This window comes from Meriones unguiculatus, chromosome 6 (assembly GCF_030254825.1).
Source record: "Meriones unguiculatus strain TT.TT164.6M chromosome 6, Bangor_MerUng_6.1, whole genome shotgun sequence".
In the NCBI taxonomy this organism is placed as follows: Eukaryota; Metazoa; Chordata; class Mammalia; order Rodentia; family Muridae; genus Meriones; species Meriones unguiculatus.
Window position 1 is genome coordinate 87,027,515 of NC_083354.1, and position 18,592 is coordinate 87,046,106.

An 18,592-nucleotide genomic window follows, 5' to 3' on the forward strand; every position below is an offset into this window, starting at 1 on the left:
GAGCCGGGTGGGTGGTTTCCGAGATAATATTCATGGGACTCCCCTTTGGGGCCTTTCATGGGCAGACAGGATGTCGAGGCCTTTGGAGACTGGAAGGGGAGAACGGACAGGATCGCCTGACTCCCTTCAACGCGGGGCGTCGAGGAGGCGTGCTCACCACAAACACCGTTTCTCGTGAGTAATGGCCGCCTGGGCGCTAAGCAGAAGGTTCCTTGGGCCTCCTTCCCCTGCGGGCCTCAAGTCTTCACACCCGCTCCGCTCAGCATGGAGACGCAGGTCGGAGGGGGAAGGCCCCGGAGGCCACCCTCAAACCCCGCGCAGGCCCATGTGTGCGGCCCCCGGAGGCCGCTGGGCCCGGCTAGGGCGCCCGGGGCCACGGTCCACAGCGAGAAGAAGGCGGCCAGCCCACTCACCTCTCCGCTCCAGGCTTCCTGGGCTCCTCGCGGCCACCGACGCGGCTTAAACGGCTGCACGTGCGGACGCCTGGACGCCGACTGCGTCAGGGGCGCGGGCCCGACAACAAATAGCACCAGGCGACCGGGCCCACCAGCCAATCAGCGCCCGGGGCGCGCGGCTTCCCGCCCCACGGAGGCCTGCGCAGTCCCAGCCTTTGGGGAGGCCGAGGCCGGGGCTGTGCGGGCCTCTCGGCTCCGTGGCCCGTTAGGCCTGCGGGAGTGGGCTGACCCAGTGCGCCGGCTGCTCGCTGCATCCCGCCTCTCTCTCCTGCCACCCCCGGTGGCTCAGCGGCTCCATTTTTCTCTGGGGGCGGGGAGGGTGTGTGTGTGTGAAGGGGTATGGGACTCGGGAGGCAGAGGCAGGCGAGTCTCTGGGTTCGAGGACAGCCTGGACTACAAATTCCAGGAGAGTCAGGGCTACGCAGAGAAACCCTGTCTTGAAAAAATCAAAGCGGGGGGGGGGGGGGAAGGGAGGGAAGTGGGGGAAGACAAAACTGGGAGCCATGGAAATGCCCTCTCTCCTTGCCCTTCAGGTCTCCTGTTGACCTCTCACAGTGCTGGGCTTGGCTCTTCTGGGTCTGAAGCACTCGCTTTATAATTGAGAAATCCACTTTCCTCCATTCCTCTACTAAAAGTTGTCAAGAAAGCTAGAATGTGGGAAGAAGAAGAAATGGCTTGTTTGCCAAGGCCTGGATTTGGGGTTCACCTCTTGGCATGCCCGAGGGCACATTCAACATTTAAAGCACTCATTAACTAGATCTGCTTGTTCTGTCCACGGCTTTCTCTCTCAGAAGGAAAAATCCTTCAATGTTTTTCCCAATAAGCCCCAGAAGTGTAACAATCAAATGTATGGAAAGCACAGTTCTTGTTTTTATTTTATTTCCATCATTTTCCTTTCTCTGAATCTTTGAAGAAATTTCTAGATAACTCAGTCAGGAACGCAAATCCCAATACAATCTGATGTAAAAGATGAACTCCAGCTGAAGCTTTAAACTTTCATTTCTAGAACCACCTGTCTGTTTCAGCACCAAAAACATCTTAGCACTTGCCTAGTAAGCTCTACAGTCGGCCAATTAAGCTGAATTGTTTTTTAAAAAGCTATGTTTAACAAAGGCTAAACCACAAAATATTTTAATAGAACTGTCATTTAAGACGTGAACAAACTGGGGGCTGGAGAGATGGCTCAGAGGATAAGAGCACTGATTGCTCTTCCCCAAAGGTCCTGAGTTCAATTCCCAGCAACCACATGGTGGCTCACAACCATCTAAACATGAAATCTGGTTCCCTCTTCTGGCGTGCAGGTGTACATGCTAACACACATTGCATAAGTAATAAATAGATAAATCTTTAAAAAGAAAAAACAAACGTGAACAAACTTCCTAAAAGGAACATATTTTTTTTTTCAATGCAGTTTATTCAGGAACCTTGAACAATCATCTGACCCTGGGGAAAGCCAGCCCACAGCTTAAATAGCCTCTGGGTAGCCAACCCAGGCGTGCCACGTGGGCAATGCAGATAGGTCCACATACATGGAAGCAAGCCAGATCCTCAGCCTTAGCCAAATGTGGAATTGTTCATGACAGAGAGCACTCACATTTTTAAACAAATGTTCTTTGCTATGCACTTTTGGAGTGAACAGGGTTCCCTGCTAGGTCCAGAGGCAGCACATTCTTGTAATCATTGCTTGGGAGATACAGGCAGGAAGACCAGGAGCTCAGTTGCATAACTAGTTCGAGGCCAACCTACGCAACTTAACACCCAGCCTAATATAAAAGCCAAACATAACTAATAATAAGGCAAAGGCCAGTAAGATGCACCTGACAACCTGAGGACTTGAGCGTGACCCCTGGAGCCCACGTAAGGAGGGAACTGTCCTCCACAACTGTCCTCTGACCTCCACACATGCACCACCACCTGAACACCCCCCCCAGAGAATAAATAAATGCAACAAGTTTTTAAAATGAAGACCAAAAGATTGACGCTTTTGAACAGTGAGGTCATCACCAGCATTTGGCTGAAAATTTGGAGGGAAAGCGTGGTTGGAGTGAGGGAAAAAGCAGTAAGTCCAAAAGACATATTACCACAATTTTCTTTCCAAATATAAGGAGAAAACAGGAACCATGAGTGAGGGAACCTGGCAAACACTATCTCAACTACATGAGCTGAGTTCACAGCACTTTTAATGCTGATTGGAACTTGAATCATCTGACAGTTTAATATCAGCTTTTTTTTTTTCTTCTTTTTGGCATTGCCAGAGCTTGAACCCAGGAAGTAGAGCATGCCAGACAAGCTCTCTACCACTAAGCTACATCCTTAGGCCCCAATATCGATTTGTTTAAACATCCAAGGTGGCTTCTTTTCTCTGGCATCTGGTGCTGGGATGGCCAGAACAACTGAATGCTGGTCAAACCTGTTTCTCTACAAGTGACTGGTTTGAGCTTTGAAGGTTCCTGGACAATCTCAGTCAGACTCTGGAAGGCTGCTGCTCACCTCCAGCCAGCACTTCAACTGGACACACGTGTCACAGACATCACTCCAAGAGGCCAGGGCAATAGCTGCAAGGCTCCTTCACCTTCTACCATAAGAAGTTAAATAATTATAGTTTGGACAATTAACTGCTTATGAGAAAGTCACAAGGCCAGTCCAGACTCGTGAATGTCAGCCTACAGAATGCCATGAAAACTGGAGACATAGTTTATTGAAGAAGCTGGAACTTGACTATGGTTGATCTCATAGTTGCATTAATTAACTCCTGTGATGGTCTCAAGTCCCTTTCAGATCCCCAGTAACTTATTTGCCCTTTTAATGTTGTTCCAAAGTTACCATACATGTATTTCTTCCAATCAATTCTTTCTCTTCTGTGTATTTTCAAATAACTTATCTTGGAGTTCATTCACTCTCTCAATTACTTATTCTCTCAAATTACTTGTCATTTGGCTTCGTTTTTGTTTTCAGAAATTGAAGTCAGCATGCTTATTTTTTCAGCCTACAGTTTCCAACACTAGATGGCACCAAAATCCAGGCTGCCTGTGGCAGAAGGCAATACAAGTTTAGGTTTTCCCTAAAGCCACAGCTGTTATTAGAGAGCTTTTATAAGGGGTAGTATATGCACACAAACCTCTGCCTGGGGCTTGTATAGGCTTACACGTGCCTTCCAAAGTCATCAGTCTGTGGTTATGAGCTGTAGAATTCCATGAAGTCCTAGAAAGAATCGCCAGCTGGTTCCTACTCCAGAACTGTGGCTGTGTGAATACTGTCATGCTGAGCCCACAATCCGTCCAAGAGCTGGCAGTATAGCAAAATGAGACAAGCCCATCATGCTACAGTGTGTAACCCTGGATAGTTGTGCTACAGGTTAGGAATGGGTGGTGGCAACAGTCCCTCAGGGACTCTAAAAGGCTGGCACTGAGATTCTTGCTTCCAGGCTTTCCTACCCAGTAGGCAGAGTCTTGCTTTCTATTCTAAAAGCTGAGATTGTGGGGAAAAGATTTCTAGCTGCAGTCTTGGCTATCTCACTATTACTGGTCCAGCAGCGCCATCTGCAGCTACAAGCCTGGAACACAGGAGGCACAGGGTTCCACCCAGAACTGAAATCAGTGTGATAGCTTCATACTGATTCAGGTCAGAGGTCAGGATTTAATTCCTTCTCCATCCCCAAAAGTGGAGGTATCACTCTCCATGAAGCTTGGAATTATGGGAGGGGCAATATAGGCCTCGGCATCTTTTCAGTGTGCCTTTGCCTGTTATACTAAAATCAACCTTATGACATTATGACATGTGTCATGTACAAATGTGTTGGGCCTTACCTACAGCAATCCTGGAATGCAGAAAAACCCTAGGGCCACAGGCTAGACCAACAGGTTAGAACACCTGTAGGGAAGTAACTGATATATAATCTTACCTAGCCGCCATCGGGTTCTGGCCTTCTGAAGCAGACAGCATTTAAACACAACCACACAAAACATGGATCTCCGAGAACCGTGTGCCACCCGATGTGTCATAGTGGGAAGTACAAAACACTGTATGTGGAGGCTTGACTTCAAAATTTAACTTTAGATACAATCACTTTTAGATTTAACTCCCAGTCCATGGCAAACAGAAGAAACAGGATGTTATGTTTCACCACAGATGCAGATTCGACAAAATTCAAAATGCAGGAAATGTTACTGGAAAAAAATACCTCAGGAGATAAGAGACAAATCAAAGACATGTGACTCCAGTTTCTAACCAACTATAAAGTTTATAATATGAAACAAGAAATTGGGGAGGGCATGGTGGCTCATGTCTTTATAATCTAGCACTCAGGAGGCAGAGGCAGGAAGATCTCTAAGAGTTTGAGACCAGTCTGGTCTACATAGCAGATTCCAGGCCAGTCAGGGTTACAGAGTGAGAACCTATCTCAAAAAAAAAATAAAATTAGTATATTTATTTTGAGTGTGTGTGTACATGCATAACATGCATGCTCATATGTGTGGGAGCATGTGTATATGCTCATATGCACAGAAGCCTTGAACAACCTCAACAACTTAGGACAGGGTCTCTCATTGATCTGGAGATTGCCAAGGTGGCCAGCCTGGGGACCCACCTGCCTCTCTATTTCCAGAACTGGGATTACAAGCACATGCCATTATGAGCCTAAACTCTTTTTAAAATGTGGTTTTGGGGGATTAAATTCAAGTCTCTGTGCTTTTGTGGCAAGCTCTTAACCAACTGAGCTGTCTCCACAGCTTCAGGAAACATATTAACTGACTAAATACTAAATGATGCTAAGCAAATATTAATGTTTTCGATATATTTTTGTTAAGTCTCCCTGATAGGAAAATTTTCTTTTTTTCTCTGAATTCTAGTCTGAAAAAGACAGTTTTAGGAACAAGAATACTATCAGCAAAGTAACTTATATCTCCCTTAAAGACAACATTCATTCAGTTAACCTACTTGGAATTATCAAGCCCTTAGTATCAGAGTGGATATTTAGAAGCATTTGAGAGGGGCTGGAGAGATGGTTCAGCGGTTAAGAGCACTGGCTGCTGTCCCAGAGGACCCAGGTTCAATTCTGAGCACCCACATGGCAGCTCACAACTGTCTGTAATTCTAGGATCCCAAACCCTCAGACATACATGCAGGCAAAACACCAATGTGCATAAAATAAAAAAAAAATTAATATATAAAAAAAAAACTTTAAAAAAAAAAAAAGAAAAAATAGGAGAGGAGGTCCTCCCCTACTAGTGGACTTGGAAAGGGAGGAGATGAGGGAGGGAGAGTGGGATTGGGGAGGGAATGAGGGATACAGCTGGGATACAGAATTAACAAAATGTAACTAATGAGAAAAATAAAATTATGGAAAAGAAAAAAAAAAAAAAGCATTTGAGAGAAGAATTCGGATGCCCTTGGTTTGAATTCCTGATATTTTTGCCACTTAAAAGTTTGTGTGGCTTAAGCCTTTAATCTTAGCACTCAGGGAGGCAGAGGCAGTCAGATCTTTGTGAGTTTGAGGCCAGCCTGGTCTACAAAGCAAGTCCAGGACAACCAAGGCTACACAGAGAAACCCTGTCTTGGAAAAAAACAAACAAAAAAAGTTTGTCTGGCCTTGCCATGTCTCTTAACTTTCTGTTTCTTTATCGGTAAAATAGATATAACGTGCAGTTTCGAAAGATTTAAGAGATAAACATAATATTCTTAGAATTCATTACTATTTTATAAGTTTACGTCTTGGGGTCTTGATCACGTTGCTTTCTAATGCTAGCTTTCTTTACAGAGTCCTGTTTTAGACCATGCCATATAGGTGTAAGGGATTTACCTTGAGCTGACTTCCTTACCAAAATACATTAGCTTTAGGCAGATTGTATGTTTATTTGTGTCGGTTTGAGTTACTCTCTGAAAGCTTCTTTTTGTCTAGAGTCTAGTTTGTCAAAGCATTTAAAAACAAACAAACAAATCAAAAAAACAACAGAGGCTGGGCGGTGGTGAGGTAGGTCTTTTTAATTTCATCACGGGGGAGGCTGAAGCAGGTGATCTATGAGTTCGAGGCCAGCCTGTTCTACAAAGTGAGTTCCGGACCAGCCAAGGCGGTGCAGAGAAATCCTGCCTCGACAAAACAAACAAACCCCTCCCAAAAAGGGAAAAAAAAAAAACCCACAAAACAAAACAGAACAGGGAGAACTCAATGCAAACTAACAGCTCCCACTACCGACCCCCGCAACCCCACCCCTCTCCAGCTGCCCTCCGAATCCACAAAGTCCAAGTGCTTGACTACAGGAAAGCCTGAGAAAAAAGTCACCAGGGGCGTCAGCCACATCAACCTCACGTGGCCTGTGATGCTGTAAAACTCCGCAAGAGAACTGCTTCTTTCTCTCTCTTCCGGCCGAGGACGCCACTAGCTAAAGTTTCGGGGACCTGCTCAGACACCCAGCCTCGAGAGCCCGCGGCCTTCGAAGGGAGGGAGCATGGCTGCCTATTGCACAGCCCTCTGGGAGTTGTAGTTCCGGGTGACGGCCCTCTGACAGCGACGGCGGGCTGGGCGCACCTAGGACTTCATCCCCCGCCAGCCCCCGCGGCCTAAGCCGTTGCCACTTCCTGTTTTGGGGACAAGTCGCTCGGCAGCTGCTAACTGCGAGGTCTGCGAAGAGGTCTTCACCTCCTGATCTGGTTTTCCGAAGTAGAGGGACTGGCCTGCTGAGGTAGAGCACGATCTCGTTCCTGACAAACTCACCTTGGGACAGTCGGAGAGGGAACCCAGGCGAGGAGAGAAAGGCTGAGCTTGCGGCCACGGGCTGTCACTACGGAGGGGTCTGCCAAGCCCCGGGTTGGGGACACTGCTCCCAAGTCCTGCACGTCCCTCAAGTAGGTCGATTGCGGGGAGTCCCCGGGAGCTGAGGAAGTCTGAGTCTGCTGGAGGTTTTGGGAAAAGGTAGGAAAGGTTATAGGAGATGAGCACCCAAAGCCGGGTTGAGAGGACTCTCGGGATAATTGCAGGAGAGCTAGAGAGAGGAATTGAGAGTGGAAGTCCCTGGTGTTCCTACCACACTGGACAGATGCTGGAGACCAACCCAGGGCTTGAGGGATGGATGCAGTGAAATCTCTCTACCGCCAAGCCACTTCCCCTGCTCTGGTTGTGGGTAGCAGTGAATACTCGAGCTGTGAGGCAGCTAATCAAATGCTTTCTCCTCGCTTTACAAATCAGGAAAGACCTACCGAGTTGGAGACACTGCTTATCATCAGTCACTTACTTGTCCAAAACCTAATTGTAAGGATCCTTTGTCAGTGCCTTATCTATTGTTGAGGTCAGTGGGTTTGAATGCCGTCTCTGTTTTCCTATTCGATGTCTTCAAATGGCATACGGAGTTACAGGCAAAAAGTTTTTGTTATTTATTTTGGGTTTCGTTGTTTTTTTTTCAACAAAACGTTTCAGCAGGTCACGTGACACTAGCAAATTAAAGAGAACTCTGTGCCAGATAGACACGGGGCAAGCTTGAAATCCCTTACTCTTTGTTATCACGCAAGAGGGTGAAGCAGGTGGAGGGATGGTTTCTAGTTAGATGCCTAAATAGTGAGACTTTCTCAAACTTGAAAACCAGAGGTGGAGAGACGGCTGGTCTCTGAAGTGCTGTCCTTGCAAGCATGAGGACCCGTGTCACAGCACCTTTGTAAAAACCAAAAGCAGGTGCTCAACACTGGGAGCTTGCTGGCCACCTAGTCCTGTGGAATTGGTGAGCTTCCAAGTCCAGTGAGAGACCGTGTCTCAGTAAGTAAGGTAGAGGAAAAATACCTGACTTCAGCTTCTGGCCTCCACATGCGTGTGTGTGCACACATGCACACACACGCATGAATATGTGCATACACACACATACCACACATACAAGAAAAATCAGCTACTTCCATATTAACAAAGACACCACATAGTTTTTATGCCTCTAAGGAGATAAATTTTACCTTGCATTTCCAAACTTTGCCCACTAGAGCTTTGAGAACAATCAGCTTTAGATTTCTCCTTAAAATCTTAGTATGAGCCTATTTTACATGTGAAACTCTTCTATTGCAGTTTTATAATATTCTTAAGTATTTAACAGGGGTAAATGGAGGACAGCAGTACTCCTAACTTGGATTACAAATGAAAACAGTATAATGTTTTTACAAAGGAAAAGTGAACAAATTTAAAGGTTAAAAATTTCTAGTCGGCCTACATTTTTATGATACACTTAATCTTAAGTTATTTGCTAGTAGTTTTGGTTTTGGTTTTTTGTTTGTTTGTTTGTTTGTTTATCCAAAACTCAACATCAGAGAATCTAGTGTTGCTGGTGTTGGAGAAGAGGTTCTTTGGTGCCATAGTATTGCTTTGGTGATTTCTAGGCTACACTGTGTCCAACTCGGCTGGATTTTAACACCCTTTGAAGCATTAGTTGGTTAGAGTAGAAGAATGTGACATCAGAACTGTAGAATTATAGCTATTAGCTATTAACACACTGGTAACTTATTAATAGGGAAGGAATTTAGGTAAGTGTGTTAGTAGACTATAGCAGATTTATAGAGAAAACATATACATGCAATAACTGCTTCTACCAGGGTACCTTTTTTAAAAGGCAAGATTCCCCTTGCTTTATATTACAGAGATAGGTAACCTCTTACCAGATTTCACCTTGTGTTGCCTGTATTTTCCTTTTGTAAAGTGTTATTAGAATACAGCCATGCACACTCACTTCCATACTGTCTGTTATACTGAAGGAACATAGTTGAATAGTTGAAGATGTCTAATGGCTTAAATAATTTCTTTCCAACCCTTTCCAGAAAAAAGTCACTACTCCATGGCCTAGTAAACTCAATATAAAGTATCTTAGATTTTATGTTATATGTAAATGTATTAGATAATTAATTTCAGCCTCTGAAAAAAAGAACATAAACTTTTTGGATGTTTGTGTCCATAGAAATATTTACCTACCATAACCTAGTGTTTTCTGCAAATTAGCGCTAGCATTTTAGCCTAGATTTGCTTATGGCTATTTATAAAGAGGGTGTGAGAACACTTGGGCTCTTCAGGTCATAACCAGGCTGCAGGTAAGCAAGTAAGCAAGGTAAGCAGGTAAGCAAGCCCAGCCTTTGTCCATGATGCTGCCACAACCACAGCCAGCCCAGCTCCTTGCTGCCTGGGTTTGGAGTCAGCTTGAATCATCGTCACACTTTAATCAGCCATACTTTCCTTTCTAGTACCTAGCAGAATAGCCCTTCCTGAAAGTGACTAGCCCAAGGTGTTAACAACCTTTCGTAACTCCATTCCCGGGGTTAATTTCAGATGTTTCTTTCGTTGGTATGTATGGAATGTATGTTTTTTCCTATTGGCCTCAAGAAGCCATTTTTAAAATTAGTGAAGTTTGCACTTTTGTTGTTGTTGTTAAGAAATGAAGTATTTATTTTAGTTCACAGTACAGGTGAAGTACATCATGGCAGGGAAGCCAATGCACAATGAATGCTCAATTCTCTTTTTTATCAGTATATCTTCGGATCCCACACACAGCAGGCACGTTTCCCCACTTCAATTAATCTAATCAAGATAACCCCACAGGCGTGTCCAGAGGCCCATATCCCAGGTGATTCTCTATTCTGCCAAGCTGGTCATTACTACTGACCATCACATGTAGATTAACTATCACAAGAAGGGCTTAATAAGGGGACTCTTTACAAGAGTCTGGATAGAGAAAGTACATAGCCTTGGGCTATCAACCATATACCCCAAGAGACGAGGAGATGAACACTGGGAACCAGAAAACATGTTTATACAAAGGGCTGACCTAAGAAGAGGTCTGATCTGTGATCAAGGGCAGTGTTGCCTTTGGATGAACCTGCAAGGAGGGATCTGAGGAATATTTTTGGTCTTCTTCTTTTCTTTATTTTATTTATTTGTTAACTTCATTTTTTTTAATTTACTGTACATCCCAAGGGTGCCCCCTCCCTCCTCTCCTCATAGGGTCCTCCCTTTCCTCTTCCCCCCTTCCTCTCTCCCCTTTCTACAAAAAAAAAAAGGAGTCCTCTCCCCCATATCAACCTTCCCCAGCACATCAAGTCACCTGAGGACTAGCATATCTTCATCCCCTGAGGCCAGGCAAGACAGCCCTGACAGGGAAAGTGATCCAAAAGCAGGCAATGGAGTCCACGTTAGAAACACACCTCTCCCTCTGCTGGTCCCATATGAAGACCAAGCTGCCCATCGGCTACACATGTGCAGGGGGCCTAGATCCAGACAATGCATGTTCCTTGGTTAATGTCTCAATTTCTAAAGCCTTCATGGGAATGGGTTAGTTGTCTCTGTTGGTCTTCTTGTGGGGTTCCTGTTCTCTCCAGGCCCTTCCATCTTTCCCCCAACACTTCCACAGGATCCCCTTTGCTTGGCTGCAAGTCCCAGCATTTGTCCTGATCCCCTGCTGGGCGGAGCCTTCCAGACAACAGTCAAGTTAAGCTCCTGTCTGTAAGGATAGCAGAGTATCATTATTAGTGTCAGCGGGAAACAAGGAAAGGAGTAGGATGTGGGGAGAATGGGGATAGGAGCTAAGAGGGCTGGGAACAAGAAGGGAAACTGAGGGGAGACACCTCTTTGTCAAGCTGGAGGCCTGCAGCAGGATGGGTTCCTGGGAAGATATGGGTGTGACTTTAGCTGAGACTCCTTAATGGAGTGAGTGAGGCTTGGGGGGATGAATACTGAAGTGACCACCTCTTAGCCAGGCAGGACTAGTCAAAGGAAGGGAACAACAACCCACCGACAAAACCTGGGATCCAAAAATCACCCTCCCTCCAAGAAGTGCAGGGATAACGAGGAAACAAAGATTGAGGGTAAGTCCAACCAATACCTGGCCCAAATCTGCACTTTTCCGTTCAGGAGACAATGGCCTGGTGAGTGCTCACTTTGTAAGTAGGGTAGCATCAGTTGTGACGTGAAGGAAATAGCACTGGGTACCAGCATGATTGATAGCATTCATCTCTGTGGCTTTGCTAGCTAAGTGACGTAAGGCAATTTCTTTCCATCGTCAGCTGCTTCTTTCTGTTCTTTCCATCTTTTCATAATCTCCACCTCATTTTTGTAAGGCCAGCTGAGATCCAAGAATCTTCCTAAATTTCTCCTCTTTCATAATAGCATTCAGTTCCTAGTTAAAATAATCTCTGAGAGTCAAAAGGACTAATTTTCTCTGAACTTAGGCATGCCTTCAGTTTAGAAACTAAACCGAGTGGGAGTTAAGAGTTCCATACTAACCTGTAGTAGCCTGGGGCATTCTCTTCAGAGACCACCACTGAGTTGAAGGGGGATTCTTACATAGGCTGCAGAAAAGAATTTTAGGAAGAGTCAGTGTGAAGCAGCTTTAAATCTATTAGGAAGAGATTTTAAACCTAGATTTAAGCATGAGTGTTAATGGAGCATGTGCTTAGGGAAAAGACAGTATGCCCAGTGTGTGAGGTGTGAGCTGCCCTAGAATGTGGAGCTTAAGTCTCTTAACAACGTGTATGTGTGTGTGTGTGTGTATGTGTGTGTGTGTATGTGTGCGTGCGTGCGTGCGCGCGGGTGCATGTATATATTCCCCTCTCCTCTTTTGGTACATGAGATCATACAGTGGTCCGTGAGATGCACTGGATAGAATTTCAGGTCGATAAGGTAAAACCATAGGTCATAAAAGTTGTACAAGGGATATTAGGGCATGTTATAAAGGAAGTTCATATTCTTGTTTGTTTGTGAAATTCCCAGGAAAGTACAAGTTTATACCTTGAAAAAGGAGTAAGGCCATATTCAAGTACACTCCAGCCTTAAGCATGGTTCACTGCTATTCTCATTTGAAATATCTCTATAAAAATAATATCTTTATGTGGGCCATCCCTATGGCAGATTTTGTTAATTTTTCTGGAATCTTTGACTCCTAGGTGAGAGAGTTTAACTGAACCCTGGGACCAGGGGCCTCCTTAATCTCCTTAACTTTTGTCTGTCTTGCCCTAGAAGCTTAGCTTTTTGTTTTAAAACTCAAGGCAAGGAGCTAGAGAGATGACTCAGTGGTTAGGAGGACTGGCTGCTCTTCCAGAGGACCTGAGTTCAATTCCCAGCACCCACATAGCAGCTCACAACCATTTGTCTCCCTGTTCCAGGAGATCCAACTCCCTCCCACATGCAGGCAAAACACCAATGTACATACAATATGAATAAATAAATTAAAGAAAACTTAAGGCAAGCCAGTGAACTGACTTGTTTTATTATGTAAAGGAAGCAGTGGAGCCCAGTTTGATCATGCTGGGGGAGGCTTTGCAAATTTGAGACCAACAGTGCTACAGAGTGAAACCTTGCCACAAAATAAACAAATTGAAAGGTCAAACTTCTATTTTAGCTTTTTAACTATTTTAGTGAAATTAACGTTATCATAGTTGCCCCCATGTTAAAGGGATTCCAGTAGCACTTGCCTTCAAGCGATGTATACTCCGCATTCAAGCGGCGGGTGGTTCTCAACCTGTGAGTCGCAACCCGATATCATGCATATCAGATATTTACATTACAACTCATAACAGTAATAAAATCACAGTTACGAAATAACCACAAAATCTTTTTATGGTTGGGGGTCACCACAACATGAGGAACTGTATTAAAGGGTCACAGCATTAGGAAGGTTGAGAACAACTACAAAAAAAAAAAAAAATGCTCCTTTGCCTCACATTCAGAAGTCTACATGTGCTATATGATGTGTTTCAAAGAGTCAATTGAAATAAACTTTTGAACCTCGGATAAACCTTGTTTGTTTTGTTTTTGCACATCCACGGTTATTGAAGCTGTTCCGATTACCTAGGTTATAACTTGGAATGAGTCTCTCACTCACCTCTTTCTAAGCTGATTTGGAAACTAGGGCCAGTGATTGGTGTAGAGTTGAACTAAAATTGAAATAATGAACTGAAAACTAGCATTGCATCTGTATGCTACTGGGCTTAGCACTTGAGAGATTTAGGGGCGATTACATCTCTCTGCTTTATAGATCATATTTTAAAATTTACTGATGGTAGGGAGTGTGGCTTAATTTTCTATTTTTCTCAATACATCGTAGAACTCAGTAAGCACTTGTTGAATGAATGTGTTCAGGGTTTGTCATTACTTAATATTTTGGCTATCTTAGAAATTCCTGCCATTCTAATCCATAAAGCGTGTGGAAACAAAATATTTATTTTGGGATGGTATTAGTTTGGGTTATACTTTTTTCCTATTTTTGTAGGGCTGGGCTCTGTCACTTACTGTGCAAGTACTCAGCCGCTGGGCTACATTTGTCTTTCCCTTCCAGTCTCTTTGAAATGTTACTCTTACAGGATACTGTTTAGTGTGTTTCTTTAGCATTTGTTTGTCTTTAGTATTACCAGTGAGGACTTGACCGGCTTATACGTTAGGCAGAAAAGCAGAACCAAAGAGGGAAATGAAAGGGAAAAGAACAGAGAAGAGAAAATGTACATATTTGGGGAACAGAACTTGTTTCTGGCATCTGTGTCACATAGTGGCATGTTGATGGCAATTGCCTTTATGTTTACTATTAATGAAGTTTTCATTTAAAAGGGAAAAGTCTAAAAGGGGCATTAAAAAATTCTCATTTGTTTATTGAGGAGAATGATAATACATCTAAACGTTTCTCAGTACAGAGTTCTATTGTATTCACCACTATTTTTAACCCATATGTAAACTGGTGAGGTGGGTGTTATTGTTTGGATTTTGCAGGTATGGAGGTTAAACGGATAGTGCTAAATTACATAGGTGAATGGCAGATACTGATTTTTGATACAAAACTTTACTTCCTATCTGTCCTTGCATTAGTCTTATGGCTAGAAAATTAGGATAAGTTTGGCTAGGGTGTGGCCCCGGGTAGAGCACTCACCTAGCACCCGTGTATCCTGTACCCATCACTAGAAAGAGGGAGGTGGGAGGATGGAGATTGGGGGAGCAGGGAAAGAATACATTGGAAAAGTTAATGGAAGAGTCCATTAAACAAAGCATTAAACAATGCTCGCTTGGTGCCACAGTAACATGCAATAGGAGAAGGTGAAGGCTACTGGAAGTGGGACATGATAGAGCAGGACAGACAGCAGAGCACTGCGGTAAGGAGTATCAGCTGAGACTTGGATTTCTCGGTTCTGACATTCCATGACTGGTCCCTTGTGCCTTTCATCCTTCTGTGTAGAAGAGCAATACCAACAGTAACGTGCAGAGTAAAGAATAAGTACAGTCACTTTTACAACTCACAATTAGTGTATTTTATATAGTTCTCTGTATTTTATGGTGAAATATACATACAGAAAAGTGTATTAAACACAGACACACAGAGAAAGGGATGAGAAAGAGAGAGAACGAGTGTGCTATAGAGCAGATGTCCCTGTAGCTAGAATTAGATGGAAGAAGTTGAATGCTGTCATTACCAGGTGAGATCTCCTTTCTTTCCAGTTACAACCTCTTTTGTGCCTTCTCCATGGCAGAAGGGATGTGATTTTGCCCAGATAATTTCTTGGTGGGAAGCTGTCTCATGTATTATAAGATGTTTAGCAGTATTGCTGATCTCTGCCATTTGTGGGTCCCTACACAATCCTCCCCCAAGTTGTACCAACTAGTTGAATGCTGTCAAGTTATTTTTATGTTGCGCTATTCTACGTCTCTTTTTGTGCCCTTTATTGTAGAACAGACTGTAGGGCAGGGGTAGTAGCAGGGAGCGCCACTCAGCTGTTGTAGTTCTTTATCTATGTTCATTAAATATTGTTTGGGGGCCCTCATTGAAGACCGAGATGTAGCTGAGTCCTTTACAATCTTCTCTGACCTGAAAATTGTTTTAGATTCCGTATGCTGTTTTTACTAAAATACAGTCTTTGACTTTAGATAATTTTAATTGTATAGGTCATGATTTTTCAATGAAAACAGAGTAAGCAAAACAAAACATATTTCAGTAAATGAGCTCTTCTAGAGTATAGCAGTATAGTAACATTTGGTTTATATTATAATGCCTGTGAGAGATTCCCAGACTTCTAAAATAATAAAAATCCTGATCCAGTAGATAAGGAAAACAATAATCTACCGTTAACCTCCCCAAAGTCCTATTTTCAACAGTTTCTGTTAAAAGCATAAGTACCTAAGGATGAGAGTATAGTATGGTGTAAGATTTTAAAGTAAAATCTCATATATATGAGTAGTAATAAAAACAGTATATTCTCATAAAAAGAAAACCATTGTAACAGTAAAGTGATGGTGTGGCTCTGGATCTCTGGGAAGGAAAAGACAATACAGTGTGCTAATGGGTTAGAAACTGAGTGTGAGAACAGAAGTCACTGATGATTCCAAGAATTTTAACCAGAACAATTAGAAGGACAAAGATTCCACTAACTGAAGTCAGGAAAACAGTATGCATATGTTTTTTGAGGAAGAAAATCAAGTTTGGCACATGCAAAGTTTGAGTTGTATAATTATATCCAGATAAAGATGCTGAATAGCCAGTTGGATATGCAAGTGTGCATTCAGAAGAGATGTTTGGCTAGAAGAATTACTGTAGAAGCTGGCGTGCTTAAATCTACAGAACATCCTAGAATCGAAGGGATTTTTCTTCATACCACCTATGTGATAGCCATGGTGCTAGAGAAACTTCATTTCCTTGTGAGAGACTAAGGCCTATTTACTTCCTGTACTCTATTCTGAGGATAAACTCTTAAAGTTTTACTTTAGGTGGACCTTGGTCTCTGTCTATCTCCCTAAGCCTTGAGGCTTTGAAGATAACGGCTCCAATTCTGATAAAGCAGCCTGAAGCCATTTCAGTGATTCTTTTCCTTGCTGCCAACTTATCTGGTTTCATTCCCTCTTTTTTAAGCTTTCTAAAAGCTTAAATATTTTAAAATATTTTATTTCAGTATAGAGTCCAGATAACTGAATCTGTATGTTCCTGGCTCACTTATTTTTCATTAAGCTGAAAGAAAAGTTTCATGTTACTAGTATTTCTGACAAATATGTCAATCATTTACCTCACTGAAGTCATGATGGCTTTGTACCTATAGTCCCAAGCTTGCTTAAGAGTAGGAGACCAACCTGGGTAACAGTGGGCCATCTTTAAAAATGATACCTTCTGCAAAGTCCCATACTATTTCTTTTGCATGCAAATATACTAAAAATAATAAAATGCTTTAAAGGTTAAACTAAATTACTTCTTTCTGGTTTGCATAGGACTTTCTCAGTGCCTGGAATCTGAGAAAAATGGCAAATGTGGATAGTGATTCTAGGCATCTTATCCCTGAGATAGAAGATGAAGTGAATCCTGGACCTATGAATATCCAGTTTGATCCATCAGATCTAAGATCTAAAAGGTAAGGTCTTAATGCATTTATTTCATAATTAGACTTCTAACAATTAACGTATAATAAATTACAGCCAAAAAGATGAAAGGATGGATAATGAAATGCCCATTTTCTCACAGGATTTATACTCTGATGTATGTGTTTATGGTGATATGAATACTGTGTATAACTGTGGGCACACATACAAAGTGCTTGCTTACAATAGGCAAATTACGAATAAGCAAAAATCAGACTGAAACTGATGCTACCATTTAGCACTCGAGGCAGAGGCAGGAGGGTTGTGAGATTGAAGCCGGCCTGGACTGCTCAGTGATACCTTGTCTATTTAAAACTAACCTGCTAACAAAAACGAAGGCACTGGCAGAATGGCTCAGCAGGAAGAGGCACTCGACACTTGAGTTAAATCCTCAGGATTCAGATGAGAGAGGGAGAGAACTTAACCAGTGCAAGTTTTCTGCACAATAGAACTTGAGTGTTCACACACACTAAATAAATAAATGAATGAGGTATACAATATTGCATTTAAAATATACAAAGCTGGCCATAGTGGCACATGCTTTTAATCCCAACGCTTGCGAGGTAGAAACAGGCTCACAGATCTTTGTGAGTTTGAGGCTAGTCTGGTCTACAGAGTGAGTTCCAGGACAGCCTGGGCTATATAATGAGACCCTATCTTGAATGATAGCTAGATGGATGGATGAATGGATGGATGGACAGATGGACACAGGTAGATAATAAAGTAAGTAGAAATATACAAAGAGGGCCTGGAAAGATAGCTCAGTGGTTAAGAGCACTGACTGTTGTTCCAGAGGACCTGGATCTCATTCCTAGCACTCACATCTGTAATTGCAGTACTAGGAGATCTGATGCCTTCTTCTGGCCTGCCTCAACACTAGTCATGGTGCACAGATGTTCTTGCAGACGAAGCACCCATACACAAACGGATCATTTCAAAACACTTGACACTTAATACACACGTGCACACACACATACACAACACACACAGTGTGTCTGTGTATATTATATATGTAAAAAAATAGACTTGGGATTTTTTCTCTTTGTATTCACTGAAAGAACTCTTGACCATATTTATTATTTTCTCATTTATCTCTTACGTCACTATAAAATTGATCTTATAAGCACAGTGCATTGGTTAAGATATTATTAGTACCTCACAGTTAGAAAACCTGATTCTTCTGGTTCACTTTTTGATTTAGCCATCAGACAGGTTGTGTGTCCCTCCTGCAGAATTGTTCTTTTGCCAGAGAGTCAGTCACTTTGCTGATGCAGCATTCTTTGACCTTCTTCGGAAGCACTGAGGATGCTTGCAGGATTTCATGCTGTACTGTCCTGGTCTTACCAGATGGTGTCATCAGAAGTCTTCTCACATATGATTCGCATTTCTTCCTCAAATGACTCTTCAGTGGTTTGACTGAAATGGCCAGGAATGGCAATTATTTGTCAGCACACCACCAGAATAGCTATCACACTACCACCCGGCCAACAGTGATTAAGACACTATGTGTTAAAGATTATGAGGTGTCCGCATTTAGAAGTGTTTACGTGCACATATTACCAAAGTGCGTATCAGTAAGACATGACATAAAGAGTCATATTCTACACCAGGCAGAGAGAAGAAAGATTATACTTTTTAATTTTAATCCAGGGGATTAAATTCAAAGGAGAGACTCTGGCAGTAAAGCATTTGTCTCACACACTTGAACATCTGCCTGACTTTGGGCCCCAGCAGCCATGTAAGACCCAGGAACTATGGTACATACCTGTAGTCACTGCACTGGCAAGGCAGGGGAAGGTGGCTTCTG

At 43.0% G+C, this 18,592-nt stretch overlaps 1 protein-coding gene across 4 annotated transcripts in view; it reads left to right on the forward strand.

The window, feature by feature from the left end:
* The first annotated feature begins 6,969 nt into the window (after positions 1-6,969).
* Slc38a9 (solute carrier family 38 member 9) overlaps positions 6,970-18,592 on the forward strand; it is a 79,847-nt gene continuing 68,224 nt past the window's right edge. Inside the window, exons 1-2 of one of the 4 annotated variants that reach the window (XM_021653862.2) lie at positions 6,970-7,362; positions 16,639-16,778. In XM_021653862.2, coding sequence (XP_021509537.1) covers positions 16,669-16,778 — 110 coding nt within the window. In that variant the 5' untranslated portion in view covers positions 6,970-7,362; positions 16,639-16,668. The remainder of the gene's footprint in view (positions 7,363-16,638; positions 16,779-18,592) is intronic. The other 3 variants (XM_021653861.2, XM_060385721.1, XM_021653860.2) reach the window with 3 other exon arrangements.